Below are 20,523 nucleotides of genomic sequence, written 5' to 3'. Positions count from 1 at the left end.
ACTATTTTGTTGAAATACCTAAGTACCACGCCTACAAGAAAATGTCATAAATCACCCAATATTACCTGATGTTAGTCGAAAGACTTCAAATGCGAAAGTTTAGATGGATGTTTGTTACTTTGTAGCTTAAATGTTGAACGGATTTTGATGATATTTGTCATAGATAGTCTGGAACACAAGTTACGTTTGTTTTTTTAATTCCACGCGAAATAGCTAAAGCTAGTAATACTATTAACGGTTTTTTATTTTAAAATGCAAGTAAAATAGGTACCTATGTAATAAAATATTTATGTGTATCATTTTATTGTTTACATTTGTAAATCAATTGCAAATGTCAAAAATGTTACCATAATAAACCTGCTTCCTTAATGTTGGCAGCAACTTATGGTCTCTCTCCCACATTAGGGTTTTTATCCAAAATATTTACTCCCTAAGTTTAATGTCGTGAAAATATATAGCCTAAAGCATGACGTAAGTGTAGGGCTTTTTATTAAAAGAAGAATTATTCAAAAATATGTTGTAATTGCTGACATCTTAGGCAACAAATAAGTGTGTGGTTACGCTTTATTATAATAGTATAAATTATAAATACGAGATTGAGAAAAAAAACGAACTATTTTTGAAGTGAATTTATTGCCCTTTTATAATAGGTTACAAAATGTTTTTGTTTTTTTTATTGAATAATGTTTTTAATAGTTTAAATTGATTTATTTGATGTTCCAGGTCATAATATGTCGACAGACAGTTTTGAGATGTCCAGTATAGAGAGAGCTCTGCCCCAAATACCGGAGTTAATGCAGGTATGGAATCTATACTAATATTATGAAGAGGAAAGATTTGGTGTTTTTTTTAATTAATAGAGCTAGAAATTTAGTTTAAAATCTGTTTTCTTTTTAATATTAGTGTAGATATCTCAATTTTACCTTTATTTTCTGCTAAAATTATTTTGTAATGTACAGCTTAGTTCTTGTTGTTTTTTTTTTAATTTCAAAGTGTACAAGCGGCCAATAACTGTGTTGTAAATGTTGAAAAATGCTTTTTGTATTTTTTTTAATTTACGAATTGTACAAGCCAGTTTTTTTTATACTTCTATATACATTTGCTGCCAGTATCTGTCACATGACGTGTTTCAATACTTTTTTTTTTAGAATTGTACAAGCGGCCAGTTCGATTGTTTTTTCTTTTTTTTTTATTTCGACTGGCATTTGCTGGCAGTGTTTTTTTTAATGTTTTTAAATATTGTGTCAGGGTTCATGGCGCGGTGATGAGAGTGTGGAGTTCTTGGAGGGAGTTCACGTGGTGATGAACGCGGAGGGTGCCAGCCTCCTGCCTCTAGCTATAGAGTGAGTATTAACTATTTTTTTCTATATTAATATTATTAAATGATGATGGAAACTTGGCCCACGTATTAAAATATGTAGCCTATGTTACAGATAAATTGCCTTTCTAACGTTGAAATATTTTTTTAAAATTGCCCCAGTAGTTTTTGAGTTATTTCAATATTTACAAACATCCAAAGATACAAATCTTTCCTCTTTATTATATGAGTATAGAATAGCTTTTCCCGCGACTCTGTCCGCGGGGAATTAAAAAAACAACGAAATCAGGTATCTTATGTGTTCTTCCACTTGTATGACAAATTTCATCGAGATCCGTTCAGCTGTTTTGACTACAAACTCTAAAAAACATCCATCCATCTAAACTTTCGCATTTATAATATTAGTATGTTAGTAATTTTGTTTTAAAAAGGCTTTTTAATTTGTTTTTGCTGTATTTAGTGGTCGCATCAGTCACGGGCGTCACTTCACGTGGCGCTGCGCCCCGCGCGCCGTCACCTTCGTGTCGGGCGAAGTCTCCGGAGCGCTGCCCACCGAGCGCACGCCGTACGCACTGCGCGGGACTTGGCTACAAGTATATTTACACATTATTCTACATTTCCGTTAAGAATCACTCTGTGTAGGACATGATTCTTAACGGACGAATCACCCTATATATCCCCCATAGGTGATTCTTGACGGACGAAGTACCCTATATGTCCAATACAGTGTGATTTTAAGCGGGCGAATCAGCCTGTATGTCCTATATAAGTGGATTTTTAATGGCGAATCACCCTGTATGTCCTGTACAGTGTGATTCTTAACGGACGAATCAACGGCCTTGTGGAGGTAGAGGAACTCAATAGCTATAATTTAAGCGCAAAGTAATTTGCTCGATTTTTTATATTTCTTTGAAAAAAAATCTTAAAAATCAGATTTCCGGCTTAGATTTGTCCGTACTTCCAAAATGATGTTTTGACAGTGGTCATTCTTTATTGATTTTTTTTTATTTTATTTTATTTATTTACGGATAACTTACAGCTAGCTTAAAAAAATAATAATAAAAGAAACAAAAAAATGAAGGCCAATTACAAGTTATCGCAGATAGTCACAAGTATATATTATAATGAAATTCAGTCCTTGTAAATTGTATCACACTACACTTATATGAAGATAAAGATCACCTTCCACTCACTATCGCGTATTGAAAAAACGGTCATTGAGGATTCGTTTAACTTTAGGTGCCGATATGTTAAATATATCTATACAATCAGAAAGTGCATTATAACATCTGCACGCTCGCGCTAAGTAACTATTTTCTCGGTACTTATTCTTTACACGCGGTGTGTGTAGTATGTTATGCTCACGTGGACGAAGCCGGCGACGACGTATCCTAAACAAGCTAAATTATTAAGCTTTCGTACCGTTATTCCCTTATATAATACCTCACACGAGAATAAAGTAAAAAATTGCCCCAGTAGTTTTTGAGTTACTTCAATACAAGAAATACAAATCTTTCCCCTTTATAATATTAGTATTTTTTAACACAGATTTTGATACCACCGGAGTTAGCTCGGGAGATGTCATCCCAGTTGACACCGCTGTCTCGTCTCGCGGACACCGACTCGGAGTCCGAGGATGAGGGCGAAGCGCCCGCGCCTCCGCCCGCGCTGCCCCTCACCCTGGCCTGGACTAAATACAACCTCAAGATTACTATTGTACCTGATTGTCAATTTGTTCCGTGAAAAATCTATTAAAATTCATAATAAAAGAGATTAGTACATTTATTTGTTTTTTATTTATTTCAACACTAGCGTTCGCCCGCGAATAAAAAAAAAACAAAACAAAGTACCCTATGTGTTCTTCCAGACTATCCTCTACATCCATACCAAATTTCATCTTAATCGGTTTAGCTGTTTAGGTTACAAACTCTAACAAACATCCATCTAAACTTTCGCATTTATAATATTAGTTTGAAGTATGAGTATATAAGCCGTATCTTCTTCCCCACATTAACTTACACTTGCATCAAATTGAGTAATAAAAAGGGTTTTAATATTTTACTTTACAAAAACTACACTCAAAAGCAATGATACCTGGATACTAAAAAAAAAACTACAACCCCTGTCCCACCAAAATGTAACATAACAATCGAACAGTACTTATAATGGGGATGTTTCCTAATGTTACAAATTCAAATAAAGTTATGTTTCATATTTTAAAGACAGTATTTAAAAACCTATAATAACAATTGGAGACCTTAAATGTTTGTCTCCATTGAAATATAAATTAAAAACGCTGCAATATTTTTTACCCTCCATTACTCTATCTCAAACACCAATCAGAGCTCGGTGACGTAGCTTCTTCGTAAACAACATGGCAGTGTGACCAGCTTCAGTGAATGTCAGTGCATTTTGTAGTTATAATTTTTTTTTAATGATTATAATAATTGAGTTTGCGTGTGTTATATTATGAGGACTCCATTATTAAGTGTTTTTATATTTACGACATATTTTTCGGTCACTATGACGAAAAAAAAAATAGTAAAAGTTATTTGAATAGCTAATTCAATTTACGTCTGGTCACTTTGAATTACTTTGACAGACCGCGACGCGAGGTTTGTTAGCAAAGAAGTGACGTCATGTCATGAGGCGTTTTCGCGGTCTTTTGAGAAGTTGTTTTTAGTTAAGTGTTTTTGTAATTAAATGTTGCGTATATGATTTTATTATATTTTTTTCTTGTTTAGATACGGTTTATCTACATAATAAAAGCAATTCCAAAAATTAGGAAACATCCCCATTCTGTATAAAAACCAAAAAGCTCATATCGCTATATAAATCTGTATCATTTTGTGAAGATAAAACAATTTAAACAGTAAACAATTACTATACGCAGACAAGTTTTATTGCAATGCATTTGCATTAAGTTTGGTTTCTTTTATACCTTGGAGAATCTCAAAAGAATTTTGGAATTCCTAGTTTCATGGTAACTCTAAAAACTTTCAATGTCAAAAAAGTGATAAAGGATCCTTGTAGATCTATACACGTTATAACGTAAATAGCTACTGCTAGAATTAACATAATGAATAACCTTCATTTCGTGATTTTGAGCTTCTTTCAGTTACTTATTTAACCGATTACGCGATGTTATATCGCTTTTTAACGTGAAATATAGCTAATCGTTGTGAAGTGATTTTTGTTTACATTAATACTTACTGAAATTGATGAATCTTTTTGTTATTAAGTTAAAATGCCTAAATCATCGAAATTATGGAACTATTTTGTGAAAAGCGATGACCATGATTTTATGGCATTTTGTCAATTTTGTGGAAAACTCTTCTCATACAAAACAACCACTTCAAACCTTAAATCACATCTAAAACAGAAACATCCATTGGTTTATGAAGATTTACTTCAAACATCAGATTCTGATCTATCAGCGTTGCTAAATAGTAAGTAGGTAATACGGTTATTTCGTTTCGTTATTAGTATTTTTAACATTTACTTTGTAAGGTCATAACTAAAGTGCAAATCAGCATATGTTGGAATAAAGTTGCAATGGTAAATTATTACAAGTGTAATTAAATAATGCAGTGTTAAATTAAAAAAAAAAAAAAACAAAAAAAAACGTTGTTTGTTAAACAACGATATAACGTAACTCTGCTATTTTTATTCCAGTTTTATATAAGAAAAATTGATTTATTATCTATGAACAGTTGTAAATACATCATACTCTGTGGTTTCGCAACTCGACACAAAATTGGAACGTCAAAGACGTCAAACTTTAACGCCGCCATCTTGTAGTTATAACTGCGTTACTGTTTGTTACGTTGCGTCGAAACGGTTATCATTGTTAACGTTAATTTAGCTGTTTGAAACCATGATGCGGTCTAAAATGTGGGACTACTTTTTACAATGTGAATCCGACGATGGAGTCAAACGAGCTCAATGTACATTTTGCGAGAGACTATTTAGTTACAACTCGACAACATATAACCTTAAATCGCATTTGATGCGTGCTCATTCGAAAGAAATTAGTTTAGACAAGGGAACTTCCGATTTGGAATCAGTTAACTTGGAAAAACGTAAATCAGCTTTAAAAAGAAGAAACGTATCAGTTATTTGGTCGTTTTTTACGAAATCAAATGCTAATGAGAGACTAGCAACGTGCAATTTATGTAGTAAACTTTTTTCTTACAAAACAAGTACTTCCAATCTTAGTACACATTTAAAACGACTCCATCCCAATGAGTTTTGGGAAAGCAAAACAGATGACAACGAAAGCGGTGACGATGATACTGTAGAGCAAAGTAACAGTGGTAAGTGTTTTTTATCCAAAAAATAACAGTTTTATTTGTTGAACTAAGTGTTTTTTAACGGAAACAACTCTTTATTCCGTCTTACATTGATTTATGTTATTTTATGTTTTAAACTTCAAAAGTCAGAGTTTGTAAGTAAATGAATTCACTTCAGTTCTTATAGCGATTTAGCAAAGATTTATTTGTCGTACGTGATTCCTCACGGGTACATCGCGCCATTTTGTACGTCACATTTCATAACTTAAACTATATTCAACTCTATTTACCCAAAAATAAGAGATGTAATGGCATGACGTGAGGTTATGTTTACATTTTAGTTTCGTTTCGAAATGTTTTATTGAATCTTCAAATATACTAGATTTTGTACTTAATAGTAAATGGAAGAAGGTTTAAATTCGTTAAAAATGACTCAATGGTTGTGTGTAAATGTATAAAGTTAATAATAAAGATCTCGAATGTTTTTGAATGTAAGGACGGCAACGTCGCGCGACGCCATATTGATCAATTCTATAAATGAACGTAAGGGGTACCTCTCGTTTAGCTTTTAATGTTTGCCTTTTCTAATTGCTTTATTTACTTTTTATTTATAGTTTTGAAGTCATCAAATGAATTAACCAAACATCAATAAAGCGTTTTATATAATTGAGGCTACGACATAACTGAAAGTCACAATTAGAAATGTTTTGTTAGTAAACGTTACTTTGTATGGCCTATATCTATCACCACTAAAGGACTAATGTGAGCAGTAAACATTATTCTTCGAGTCGAATTACATTTACAAAATTTAATATCTAACGTTCTGAAATTCCACCAAAAATTGCACAACATAAGATTATTGTTTATCAATGTGATGGTGTCAATAATTTATTACAGACTAGCTTTCGCCCACGACTCTGTCTGCGTGATAAAATACAAAAGTAAGTAGCCATTGTGTTCTTCCAGACTACGCTCTACATCTATGCCAAATTTCATCGAGATCCGATCAGCCGTTTAGGTTACAAACTCTAACAAACATCCATCCATCTAAATTTTCGCATTTATTATATTAGTATGATTTCATCCTTGCTCTGTAGCCTTGACACAAGAATTTCAATAACACTACGTTTAACTTCTAAAATTTTTACATAATTCCCCTTAGTGTCCACTGTCTCGATTAATTCAATCTGTAAAAGACAAAAACTCACACCAGACAGATTGGTAAGCCGATCTTTAACAAATGAAAATCAACACTCCGTGTTTAGATTTCATCCAACAATTAAATACTCGATTATTTTTCCTTCAACAACATCCTTCAATGTAGGTTTATGCCCTTCATAAAATTCACGTGACCTTTTGTAGTTGTTACGAAAATAGACTCTCCCGGGCGGTGCGGACTCCATCCCAGTTTTATTGATTTACAGGCTCGCAGCTGGAGCACCCCCTCCCCTAGCCTTGCGCGATTGGGTAAGGGAAGGTCACGTGGGCGTTCATACTGTTCTTTGTTTATGTTGGGAAATGCTTGTTTCTGATATTGAAATGTTTAAGTGGTTTTCCCAACCGTCACCTGCTCTGTCCCCACGTGTGAACAGATGAGAATAAAATGTTTCATTTGTCCCACCTTTTGAGATCAGGGGACGGTTGAAACTTATTTTATACCGATTCCATCTGTCACCTTATTGGAGATAGTGGGACTAACAGGTGGGACCGATGAAACTTTTGATTCTCAAATGGGGTTCAGAGCGGGGTGGTGGTTAGGAATAATCCATTTAAGTGGTACTTTGATGCGTGAATTATCTGGTAGATTTTTATAAACGTACAAAGAAAGTAGATACTAGATAGAAAATTCTTATAAAGGAATAGCTGTTGCCCGCGACCTCGTCCACGCTATCTATACTATTATAATAAAGCGTAAACACACACTTCTTTGTTGCCAAAGATGTCAGCAATTACAGCATAGTTTTGAATAATTCTTTTTCTATTAAAAAGCCCTACTCTTACGTCACGCTTGGGGCTATATATTTTCACGCAATTAAACGTAGGGGGTAAATATTTTGGATAAAACCCTAAAGTGGGAAAGAGACCATAAGTTGTTGCCAACATCAAGGAAGCAAGGATTGTCATGTCATGTCATTTTGATAATTTGACACATGTAAACAATAAAATAAATTTTTCACAATTTTATGCGGATGAAATCGCACGGGAACAGCTAGTATTAAGAAAAAAGAGTAGCCTTTATACCCGTCTGTGTCAGCTACCCTTCAGAGAAAGTCGGAATCGGCCCAGCTGTTTAGGAGATTATACGGAACAAACGCGGTTTGCGGACAGACAGACACAAAAAAATTTCAAATGCGAATATCATTATCAGCAACGCAAATACATCATCTTCACGTATTCTGGAATTTTTCTTTTGATATTAGACACTCCAATTTCATTATATGTATTGTTAGGAATAAAATTAGTACCGTGCTATAGAATTGGCGCAACTCTAGATTATCGGCATAAACGTCACGTCCCTAGCTGACAGCTGTCAATGTCACTACAAGTATGGATAGATTCGGCGCGCATCCTAAGTCTTCACGAGAAGTATTGCTTTGAGTTAAAAGCGACCGTTTCAATGAAATAAGTTGTCTAATAGTATAGATAATAGTTATGTAACCAAAATAAAACTATTCAACGACGCAACCATATTTACTAGTTCTTACGTTTTAATAGTCAACATGTATTTAGATGGATTGAAATTATTTTTAAATGAAACTAGTCTAACCCGATCCTCGTTCTGACAATACCCTTTGTTATGTCATACAGGGGGTCACTACCTAAGGGTACCTACAAAGTTCCCCTAATTTCGTAGTAGAACTCGTTAATTGAAAAGGGCGTCGATTAACCCTTATTTTTAAAACTAGTTGACGGAATTCATGTTCAAACGTAAAAAGAATAAGAGCCAAATTATTATTACTTATGTTAGCTTTTTAACAATTTTGATTTTTTCTATATTCTTGAACGTTATTTAGTCTGTGCTATAAATCAATACCATTTATCTTTATTTAAAATAAAAATACAAACTTTAAATTTAGTTTTTTAAATTGTTACAGTTTAGATGGATGGATGTTTGTTAGAGTTTGAGGCTTAAACGGCTGAACGGATTCAGATGAAATTTGGAATAGACGTTGAGGATAATCTGGATAACACATAGGCTACTTACTTTTGTTTTGTTTTAACTTCACGCGAACAGTGTCGTGGTTGAAAACTAGTTATAGAGAAAGGTTATTAATTCGCGAACGGAGTCGCGGGCTTTAGTATGTAAATACATAATTAAAATGTAAACAGCAAACCCTATCCCGGCCGTCCTATTTGACCAGCCGTCAACTCGTTGCGTCACTTGTTTTGCTGCACGGTATGGCAACGCCGCCTTTCTCTCCGCTTGCTACCAACAGCCTGTCAGCGCAAATTAAACTTGTTTTGAATGCTCCATAATCAAGGTTTGGTACAATCTGGCTATTTCTAGTAGTTTGTTGTTGTATGTATTCTCGAATACTAAGGGCCTGTCACACAATTCTTGTAAATTTTTTTAGATAATATTCCAATGTGATGGAAATATCAGATTTTATAACACTTTTTTATCTGAGCCTTTATCAATTAGTGGTGGTACAGGCCCTGAGTAAGTAAAAAGGGAAATCATTAATTCATCATCTTCCTGACCTTATTAACGTTTTTTAAGGCAAATTGTTTCTCGTAAATTGTATTTCAACAGATATAAAGTTCCGTTATATTATTTATTAGACTGTTGCTCGCGACGTCATCCACGTGGAATTAAAAAAATAGTATATAAAAAAAAAACATACAGACGAATTGAGTACCTCCTTCTTTTGGGAAGTCGGTCAACAAAATGGTTCAGCGATAGCATAGTTTTTTAATGGTAAAACAATTTTAGAAAACCGCCCAATAAATTTTGAGTTACACATACAAACCTTTCTTCTTTATAATATTAGTATGGATAATTGTTAAAAATCCCAAATCCAGCGTTGCCTAGCCCGAGAGCACTTGTTTTGATGCACGGCTTGGCAACGTCGCCTTTCTCTCACAAAATGGCGCTCGACACAAAAACGAACGTTTTCTTTTTGTACATGTTTTGTTACCAAGCGAGTCGAGCTTAACTGCCTTTGCGTTTGTTTTACAAATATCTTGGTCAGAAACCGTGACCTATACGTTACATAAGTTATAACGTCACGTCTTATTAGTAAATACTCTCAGTTACGTTACTAAGATAGACCCTGACTAGGCTAGACGACTAGGCCAGTCACAATTTGAATTGGTGCAAACACAGCAATATCTTTCAGTACTCTAACCACGTGTCAATTTAACTTCTCGTCGATCGTTCGTAATATGTATTTTATAATTTCTGAAGAATAGAACATCGTAATATCACCTATATTTATTTTTTGTAATAATTACAGTCAAACCAATACAACTCAAGCCTACATAATTTTATTCGTCACGTTTTAACAAAAACCCGTTTAAAGCAGTCTCGTTTTACCGGTACTATTCAGATCTGTTCTCCCTCTCGCACATATCGTGTATTGCAGATGTCTCTTTCTAGTTGCACACTCGTGACATTTTTAAGTGAAATCGGAAAATAGTTGATTGTTTTAACGGTTTTTATATTAATAATATTTATTGGGTAATGAAGAAATAAAAATACTTACTTGGTTATTTTGAGCAATGCAATTAACGAACTTGGTATACTTTCTTTTACAGTTGTTGCCCGCGATTTCGTCCGCGTTGAAAAAAAAAACTATATAGACTATGTCCTATTACATACCGTATCTATGTTACAAAGAAGAAAGATTTGTATTTTTGTACATATTGAAATAACTCAAAAACTACTGGGACGATTTCAAAAATTATTTCACCATTAAAAAGCTACGTTATCACTAATTAACATGGGTTATGTTTTTAATTTTAAAAGTGGTAGTGCCCGCTTTAACATCTTAGCACAAATGGGCCGGCACGTCCGGTGTAATACCACGACCACACAGAAGACAGGCGTGAAATGGAAGCAATTCCGTGTTTCGTCTGATGTGAGTGTGGTGCCGGAGGCCTAATTTAAGTCCCTTTCTCTTTACCACCCTTTTCTTATAAGGAGAGGTTGGGAAGAGGAAGTGGATTTGACGGTGGAGGAGATGCATAGGAAGGGGAAATATCCTCTTTATGTGCGTCTCCTCCTCCGTCGTATAAGGGTAGGCAACGCATCTGCAATTGCGGATGTCTATGGGCAGCGGTCGCTTCGCCATTTTGGCGGATTCAGGTGGCCCCTTGCTCGTTCGCCACCTTATGTTATAAAAAAAAAAAATTTTTTTTAATTGCACGCGGGCGAAGTCGTAACATTTATCTATAGCAATAGTAGATACATGCTAACTAATGGCATGAAAATAGCTGGCCTGTTTGATTTTTGAATTAGGAATACAATCAGTCGATATGCAACTGTTATGACGTCACAACTTAACCAACAAAGATAGCGTTGTGTGCCGAAAAGCACGTCTACAGGAGTCGGTTGTGGTATGTTGTAATGACAATACGTGACCACCCTTCAGTAGTAGACTCAACAATCAACAGACGTATATAGTGTCAAATATCAAACACTTTATAAAAAACAGCGTGGGTGTAAAAAGAGACGGGTATATATCGGTATTGGTAGAAAGAGAATATTTAAAACAGATGCACCTTTGTAAAGCTATCGCATGCATGTTGTCAGATTGTTTCGCAGTTATTCAACTGTTTGGTTGCTCTAAAAATCGAGTAGTGTGCTACATTTAAGCTTATAAAAATCAAAGCGAGACAACAGTTGTATAGTTTAGTAGGTGCACGCGCTATCATAACTCCGCTCCTGTGTCCGATTTTATTTGTCAATGCATGTTTTATCCAATTTCGTCATTGTCTACATCACTGATGTAGATTATAAAGTAACAATAATTGTACAGTATAGATATGACAGAAAAAAAGAGATTTCGAGAGTGTAGGTAGAAGCTAAGGATTTCCATTTGCGTGAGGTTTTTGCCTCTGTACTCTGTTGATTCCAAGTCTTACATACTCGATAGTAACGAAATCATGGTTTTTAAATCTAGAATATTCCCGTAATGACATCAAAACAACTGACCGGAAACATTTGACTAATTAGAACCGATTTAATTTCAGTTGATCAAATAAGCTCTCAAAATGCTTGTTATTTCCGTCCTTAGTGTAAACAATTTGATAACCCTCACATGTGGACTGTTGCCAAATGTGACGGCCATTTTGACAGTTGTTAAGTAAGGGTGATTATACACTATAGCGATAGTGTTTTGTTTTTAATTTTAAGTCTGATATTTTTCTTATAACGAAGTACTGATATTTTACAAGTGTAGCGAATATTGACTGAATATTGACCATCGCGTTTGGTTAAAATCTTACTAATATTATAAATGCGAAAGTTTTGATGGATGGATGGATAGATGGGTGGATGGATGTTTGTTAGCGTTTATAGCCTAAACGGCTGAACGGATCTCCATGAAATTTGGCACAGGTTTAGAGCATAGTCTAGAAGAACACATAGGCTACGTTTTATCTCTGGAATAGTTACGGTTCCCGTGGGATTCATTAATCTAGTTTTTTAATGTTTACTCGATCAATCTGCAACGGTTCAACATATGTTATTGAAATTTGGCACAGATATAAAACAAAGCCTGGAGTACACATGGGATAAGCTTCATCCCCGAGAAATGTCCAGTTCCCGAGGGATACGTAGCTTTTTGTAATTTATATAGTTTGTATGTTTTCTAATACCACATGGACGAAGTCGCAGGCAACAGCTCGTATCCTATAAGGTAGGTCTAAAGTGACCCACTTAGTGTAGTCTTAAGCCCAAACAATGTTTTCTTGATGACAATTTTAGCTCTAGTGTGTAAACATCCGAATATAAAACTGTAGTGTTTGATAAACGCGTAATTCGCAAAGAATGTGTTTTTTCATGGTTTAAATTTGTAACATTATGTTTGCGATCCTCTGAAATACCTTAAAGAATCAGGTGGGTAGTTCAAAGTTATAAATAAGTACAAACTACGACATTTAACACCTGTTTATTATTTTGTTTTTAGGCTATATTCAAATGTTACTCACAGACCCGTTTCTAGTTTTTAACAGGCTTTGTGTACGTGAAACATTATGTTAATAATCATTTGAATATTTTTTTGACCGACTTCCCAAAAGAAGGAGGTACTCAATTCGTCTGTATGTTTTTTTTTTATAAATGTAAAGAGATAAACAATTAAAAATCTCCAAATAACCAAATACAGTCGCACTAGTTTATTAAAGTTGAATTTAAAAATATCCAATACGTGGGAGAAATTTCTCGAGTTTTATTTTTAGAGCGCAGTGAGTAATTGAAATGTAGTTTAGTCATAAGAAAAATCTCGATAACATGTTTCATTCTTTATTTTTATTATAGAATCATAAAACATTTCGCCTTTGATAAATTCAAACGATAACATTACTGTTTTATTTATTCTTTATCTTTATTCTTTGACAAAATTAAAAATGAAAGAACTGTCAAAATTAGTTCACTAGGGCGACGCTTGACGTAATGGCGCCAAAACGCTGTTTTCACCTGAAATGCTAAAAAACAGACGCCGTAGCCTCTCCAATATATTAAACACTTGTAAACTAATAAAGAAGTGTTAACACGTGACCTTTTGATATCAGTTAAAACTATATTATCGGTAAATTGTTTAAAAAAAATGTGGTTTTCCTTTGTCCAAACTTGTGACGTGTTACGTATGTCAATTCCAACATATCTACTCACTACTTACGAAGCGTAAAGTCCGAGTTTGTCGAGCGTCGACAGTTGACGTGACGTCACGTTGTTACGTCACGCGTGTAACGGATTTTGTTGTGACCTTTAAAAACAATTTTAACAGCGCACCTTTGACACTATCACCAACTGTTTAGTTGCACAACTAAAAATCGAGTAGTGTTACCTCTATATAGCGTTTGGCCGCGATTCCGTCCGACTGGAATTTAAAAAAAAGTGAGTAGCCTATGTGTTTTTTCAGACTATCCTCTACATCTATGCCAAATTTTATCGAAATCCGTTCAGTCGTTTAGGCTACAAACTTTAATAAACATCCATCTAAACTTTCGCATTTATAATATTAGTATGATAGAACAGTTGTCAAAGATGCACAAAGGTTTTTTTACCGTTTGTTGAATCAATTGTTTTGTAACTAATTAGTGACAGCAGTTGACTTATTTGATTATTTAATTTATTTAAAAACATCTGTTTAATGTTTGAATACAACTGTGAAATATTTTATACAATATTTACTTTTTTTAACCTTTTTAAAGTCACTATATGACAATACAATACTCAGGGTTGACACTCAATGAACAAAATCAACAATAAATTGACTTTCGATTGTCCTACATCCGTAAACATTACGTATAATAAAACTTCTGTCACATTTGTATCGCTATCTCTGTTATGTCAACGCGAACGAAAGAGACAGCAATATTCACAAGCTTGCAGTCGAGTTGATATTTCCTTGTAGCATCGTCATACCGTCTGATAACTTCCCTGTCTCGTGAATAGTATTTACTCGTTTTATGTTCCGGTACGCTTACGTTCACTTTATTACGGAGAACTTGATAGGGGACCAACTTTAGAAATACATTAATTTAATTGTAAAAATGTACTTAAATATTAACTGTTTTTACAATGGCGCGCTTTTCTAACACGTCTGAATGACATTGACAGCTGTCAGATAGTGACGGGACTTCTACGCCGATGTTCTAGTATTGCTTGATTTTCTTGTTAACACTGTTTTGAGGCAAAATATTTGTAACGTAATCGAAAGAAATGTATAGCGCTGCAAATATGTTAATTTTATGTAATGATCCTAAAATATTTAAATGAATCTCAATCTTTAGAATTCGCCCAGAGTCTAGAAATGTTTAAGCCGAAATTTTAACAACTTTACTTTTATAAAGTAGCGAGCGTCAGTGGTTCAGTGGTTTGAACACTTAACTTGTAATCTAAAGGTCTTGGGTTCGAATCCCGCCGTACCAATGTGATTTTCGAATTTTCATATGTACATAATTTACCCGACGTTCTTACGGTGAAGTAAAACATCGTGATGCAACCTGCACATATCGGCGAAGAAATTCAAAAATATGTGTGAAGTCAACCAACCTGCAGTGCAGCGTGGTTGACTATGTCCTAGTCACCCCTTATTAGGGTAGGCTCCGAGCCCCTAGGTGGGGACGTATAGTGAGCTGGTGATGATGACTTTTATAAAGTAACCTTTATAATAGTGACAGACACAGATTGACATGAAAACAGAATAAAAGACTTGTTTCTTAACAGATGATGAGCCCAAATCCACCGAAGAGTCTGATCCCTGGAGTTTCTTCGAGAAGGAGACGGGAGGACGTGCGCGTTGCGTCGTCTGCCGTGCCTCGCTGCCACATCGCATCAAAGACCTGAAGCAGCATTTGAAGAATAACCATCCTAAATTAGCACAGGTAACAATTACGCTAAAAATCACCAATTTAGCAGTGGTAGGGCCCGCTTTAATCTTTGCACAAATAGGCCGGCTCGCCCGGTGTAATACCACGACCACACAGAAAACAGGCGAGATGTGGAAGCAATCCGCGTACAGTCTGATGAGTGTGGTGCCGGAGGCCTAATTTTAGTCCCTTTCCCTTTCCACCCTTCTTAAGAGGAAAGGATGGGAAGGAAAAGTGGATTTGCCGATGGAGGAGACGCATAGGAAGGGGAAATGTCCTCTTTATGTGGGTCTCCTTCGTCGATTAAGGGAAGAACACGCGTCTGCAATTGCGGATGTCTATGGGCAGCGGTCGCTTACCATTTCGATGGATTCCGGTGGTCGCTTGCTCGCTTGCCACCTTATATTATAAAATAAACCTAGATTTTAAAATTCAAGTTAATAAAAATAATACATTTTCTTATCCTACACGATGTGAGGAACTTTTCTTCCGTCAGGAAAATCTTCCCTCATTTCAGTAATCACAATTCTTAGAGGGCACACCTTTGATTAAACTATCGAAAAACTGTTTTGTCTTACTTTGTTTTCTATGAGATATGCATGTACGATTTCTAGTTGTCCGACAGTTGTATTGGCAGCGAAACAATCGACAAGAGTTGTGCGATAGTTTAGTCAAAGGTCCCCTTAGTGCCTCAATACAAAGTTCAGTTCATCCTCCAGGGTTTTGACGAATCGAGTGACAGCGATGATCAGAACGAACCGTACACTGAGATTGTATATTTAGACGAAGAGACAAGAACGATCAAAAAACCTCAAAAAAATAGCAGAGTTTTCACAACTCCTGTAAAGCCAGCGAAGATAAGCAAATTGAGCAAACTGAACACCAGTGACAATGAGAGACATGAAGAAAATGACGACCAAATAAAAAAATTCAGCAATTACGTAGCTTCGTTACTAAAAGAAGTACCGAAAGATGCTTGCATGAAACTACAAATGGATATAATAAATTTAATAATGACGACAAAGTTAAAACTACCCACAGAGGAGAGGAAGATTATAATAGACGGCGTCCCTGTTGCTATACAAGCGGTGCCTGGTGCTGAGTTTATAATGACTGTGCCGACCACAGCATCTGGGGTTTCCACGCCTAATACAACAGTAAACCACAAGCCAACAGTTCCCGAAGACACAAAACCGATAAACAATGAATATAGGGATTTGCCTAAATTATGATCTTTAAAAAACAGAAGACTTAATAGTAAATAAGATTTTTTCTATTTTTTAGTAAACTAATGAAGAGAACAAGCAGGATTTTGTTATAAAATACTTGAAATGCAAGTACAAAAATGTGTATTTTGAGTAAAATAGCTCACATTTTTCTTTTTTACTTCTATCTTAAACTATTTGGGAAGTGTGCAAGGAGGTTGAATTAAAAGAGGTTTCAGTAAAAAAAAACTTGAGAGACTCCTTCGGGAATATATAATGCGATACAATTTATGTATTGCGATGTTTTTGTCATGATTCTAAAAACTTCGTTTTAGAAGTTAATCTTGGTTTGCAATTGTTGGTAGCATTTCCATTATATGACTGTTGTTTGTGCCTACAATAGTTAATTGGTTTAAATTCTTAAACCATAATTTACTATGCGTTTCTATAGTGTGTCTAAAAAAGATAGATTAGTTTGACAATTCATTTGAAATTTAGTAGGGATAGGTTGTGTAAAATTAGTCATGAATCTTATCGATTTTTATTCCAATAGAAGTTGGAATCGATTTATAGTTATAACTTATGAATTAAAACCATTGTTTTTGAGTAAATAAATATTTATTCCTACTACATCAGTACGTAATCGCAATAGATTTTGCTATTATTATTGTCATCGCTAAATTCTCTACACTATAATCAAAATTATCTCCTCTGGTGTTGCGGATGTCCATGGGCGTCGTTGACCACCTTTGTGTTCCCGCCGCTCGTTTGCCCCCTTCTCATATATATATAAAAAAAAAAAACTAGAATTGTCCTCTAAATTTTATTTAAACCGAATACGATAGCTGATAATAGTTCGCTGCGTGTTTGTTTCGTCACAACGATACCTGTCTATTAAGTACGGCATTTCCCTTCATACAAATTGAATTCGATACTTCATGTGTCATTTATCAAACGAATCTATCTTATTTAGACAAACTATAGTTATCACTATGCCAGTGCACTGGCCTGGCATTGATTTAATCACGGGTGTTGCCAGTTTTTGTAAGCACTATCTGTTCTGGCATAATGAGAACCCAACATTAATTTGAGTTTGTGAAAGATTTTTTTTAAGATATCTAATTTCTGTTAATTTTCTATAAACATTTTGAATCTGTGATACTGAAAGTATTTTTAATAAATATATTGTTATATAATGCAGACTCAATTATTGTAGTTTTTATTTTCCCCATCCCTATTTCAGAACTCATGCGGTCATCATCTTCCTTCTTATCCTACTCCCGTAGCGTCTGCGCCAGTTTTCGTCCTCCAAATAACTTTATCATACATCTTAGTCACTCTCTTCTTGAACACCTCTTTTTAGGTTATGTCAAAGTAAGAACAACTTCCATATAAAATAAACAACGCGAAATAAAAAAAAGGCCCAAAGTCCGGTGGCGTCCCCACTGAGGGGGAGCCTACCCTAAGTTAGAGTGACTAGGCCATAGTCAACCACGCCGCACTGCGGGTTGACTTCACACATATCTTTGAATTTCTTCGCCGATATGTACATCACGATGTTTTCCTTCACCGTAAGAACGTCAGGTAAATTATGTACATATGAAAATTCGACAAATCGAAAATCACATTGGTACACGGCGGGATTCGAACCCAAGACCTGTAGATTACAAGCAAACTGCTTAAGCCAGTTAGCTACCAACGCTCTTTCGTGCTTTCTGATTTGCATCCATATTCTTGACTAATATTACAAAGATGAAAGATAGTATTTTTGTATGTTTTGAAATAACACACTACTGGACTGATTTCAAAAATATAATACTTTTACTAATTAAAAGCTACGTCGACAGTGAGTATTTTAACGCAGGCGCATAGCTAGTTTACAAATAAAATGTTTTAAATGGCGAGATTTTTTAATATTCAGGGCACAAGCTATTTAAAGTCATCTTTCTAGAAATTACGCAAGTTTAAAATACATTATGATTTCAAAATCATGTCGAATAACAATTAACAACTTTGACCCGAATTCTTATCGCGGACCGCGGCCAGAGTTGAGGGTCTTTAGTTCTTTTTTAAATTACCAAGATTAAAAAAATATTGATTTATCAAAGAAACCTGAAAAATTAAGGGTTTTGCTAAAATAACAAGGAATCTAAATGTTAGTAATGTTATTCCCATTTTTGAATGTATTGTTTTTATAGGGGCCTATTAATACCGGAATAATAATGCCATTCACTTTTTTTACATTAGAAAAAAAACAAAAAAGTAATTGACAGAACGTGCAATTGTTTTCAAGGTCAAAGCTAAGTTAAGTAAAATAATTAAAGTTGCACAAACACGTGCTTTCAATGTACGTAATTTTTAAATTATCCCGAGTTGTACATGTCTGGTTCACTCACTGGACTGTATTACTTGCGCCACAGTGTTTACATTATGCCAGTCCAGTTACGGAGTGCAAACTGGTCAAGTGTGTGCTATAAATAAAATACTGCGAAACTATTACCATGTTGCAATTTTAATGAGATCAACTCTTGAGCAACAACCAATACTTTATTTTTAAAAACTTTAATTGGTTATTCTAAATATCTTTTTAAATTTCACTCTGAAATTAAATTACTTTTTAATTATTAGTTAAAAATGCTGGCTGGATGACAGGATCTTACGAGTAAATAAAAATACTAGTATATTTAAACTGTGTATTGTAACTAGGTTTAGTTGGTACAATTCACTGGCTTCTTACATTTTCAGATTTCAGTTGCCACAGCTTTGGTAAAATGCTCCAATGCACAGTAATCCTGTAACATGTGCTCCGATATTGGAACACAAAAACAACATAGCATTAAAAAAAACTTTAATCATTTAAAAAAAAAATAGGTTTGACTATGAAAATTAAAAACTAATGCGTTCTTCGTAATAAAAATTAATCAAGATGAAACAAGTTTGAACTAACACAAATTAGCCAATATTTTCCTTGTTAATCAGTTTTATAATTAAATTTTTACCTCAAAAGAATTTTGATTTCAATAATTACAAGTGTCAAAAATTAAACTTTACGAAAGTAAAAATTCCAGTTGTAAATAGTGCCAATTTAATCACTGGACTGGAATTATCTATATCTGGAATAATTTAAACATATAAATCACTGAATATAAACATTTTAACACGATAACCGTCCTTTATAGGTTAACCTCAAAACAATATGATTACCAAAAAATATTTAACTGCATGTTTTGTAAACTGTAAATCAGCTCTGAACTGCCTCAAAGCAGACATGCAACTTAGCAACTAAATTGGCAGCTTATAGCTGTTTTATAACTTAGAGTGTTGGTTACATAGCAACAAATTGTAAATCTATTCAGTTACAAATCAAACTGAGCCGATCTCAACTTACCCTTGTCCATATAGCGTTAACACATTACGAGCTGATCTTCCATACATCTTTTATCAGCAGTCTAAATTCACGCCTCATTTTCTTTTACACAATCCATCCATACTACAGTCTTCCTCTACCTTTGTAGCCATTCACATTCAAACTTACTTTCTTCTTTATATGGACATACCACTTTTTGCTTCTCAATTTCTCCACCACTGGCATTACTTTAAAAATTCCTCTAATATACACAATTCCTTATCCCTTCTTGTCACACCACACATCCATCTCAATCTTTCATCCACAATTTTGGTGGCCCAACAGATCCACACAATGACTTTTGTGGTGTTCTTGTCACACCACTAGTGTTACTTTATGTGCTATCAAGTCACACCACTAGTGTTACTTTATGTCCTGTAAATATAAAAAACTTACCATAACTTTTACTTGAGGTGGCAATTTGAGTTTCTTATATGAGTTTATTATAAGATGCGGTTGTCTTGTTTATATGGATTTCTTGCTTCATCTTCTTTCTTGCGCTAAAATACTGTCCTCATGAAGAGGAACCAGTTTGTTGACGTTATACGACGTTAAAGTTCAGCCAGAAACTTAGATTCATTTGGCGGGCTCCGAGGAGCCCTGGGACAAGACGGGAAAACGGGATGGGAAAGGGTGGGAAATAGGTTTGCTGCGAGCGGTCCTAGGACGACAAAGTGGGACGTCGCCGCACCATCTTCACTTAAAGTATACTTTACAAACTAATTATAAAAAACTTGTAAAATCCGAAATATACTCATTTCT

General features: G+C 34.7%; 2 protein-coding genes across 5 annotated transcripts in view; both read left to right on the top strand.

Annotated features, from left to right (window-relative positions):
- The window catches only part of LOC106101232 (suppressor of fused homolog), an 11,124-nt gene extending 8,021 nt beyond the window's left edge, over positions 1-3,103 (top strand). For both annotated transcript variants that reach the window (XM_013280393.1, XM_013280392.1), the window contains exons 9-12: positions 724-800; positions 1,249-1,343; positions 1,779-1,911; positions 2,867-3,103. In XM_013280393.1, the coding sequence (XP_013135847.1) occupies positions 724-800; positions 1,249-1,343; positions 1,779-1,911; positions 2,867-3,061 (500 nt within the window). In that variant the 3' untranslated portion in view covers positions 3,062-3,103. The remainder of the gene's footprint in view (positions 1-723; positions 801-1,248; positions 1,344-1,778; positions 1,912-2,866) is intronic.
- Positions 3,104-4,429: 1,326 nt separating this feature from the next.
- Positions 4,430-16,710, top strand: LOC106101235. Of its 3 annotated transcripts, XM_013280396.1 has the most exons (4): positions 5,085-5,185; positions 5,298-5,634; positions 15,008-15,165; positions 15,870-16,710. In XM_013280396.1, the coding sequence occupies exons 2-4, from the start codon at positions 5,328-5,330 to the stop codon at positions 16,380-16,382; spliced, it is 978 nt and encodes a 325-aa protein (XP_013135850.1). In that variant the 5' UTR covers positions 5,085-5,185; positions 5,298-5,327; the 3' UTR covers positions 16,383-16,710. The 3 variants fall into 3 exon arrangements, with proteins under 3 accessions (XP_013135852.1, XP_013135849.1, XP_013135850.1); XM_013280398.1 differs by lacking the exons at positions 5,085-5,185; positions 5,298-5,634 and adding an exon at positions 4,430-4,767; XM_013280395.1 differs by having other exon boundaries at positions 5,080-5,634.
- The last annotated feature ends 3,813 nt before the right edge of the window (positions 16,711-20,523 follow it).

This window comes from Papilio polytes, unplaced genomic scaffold, assembly GCF_000836215.1.
Source record: "Papilio polytes unplaced genomic scaffold, Ppol_1.0 DF824002.1, whole genome shotgun sequence".
NCBI classification, from domain to species: domain Eukaryota; kingdom Metazoa; phylum Arthropoda; class Insecta; order Lepidoptera; family Papilionidae; genus Papilio; species Papilio polytes.
Note: the sequence above shows the minus strand (reverse complement) of the source record. Positions and strands in the feature narration are given on the sequence as shown.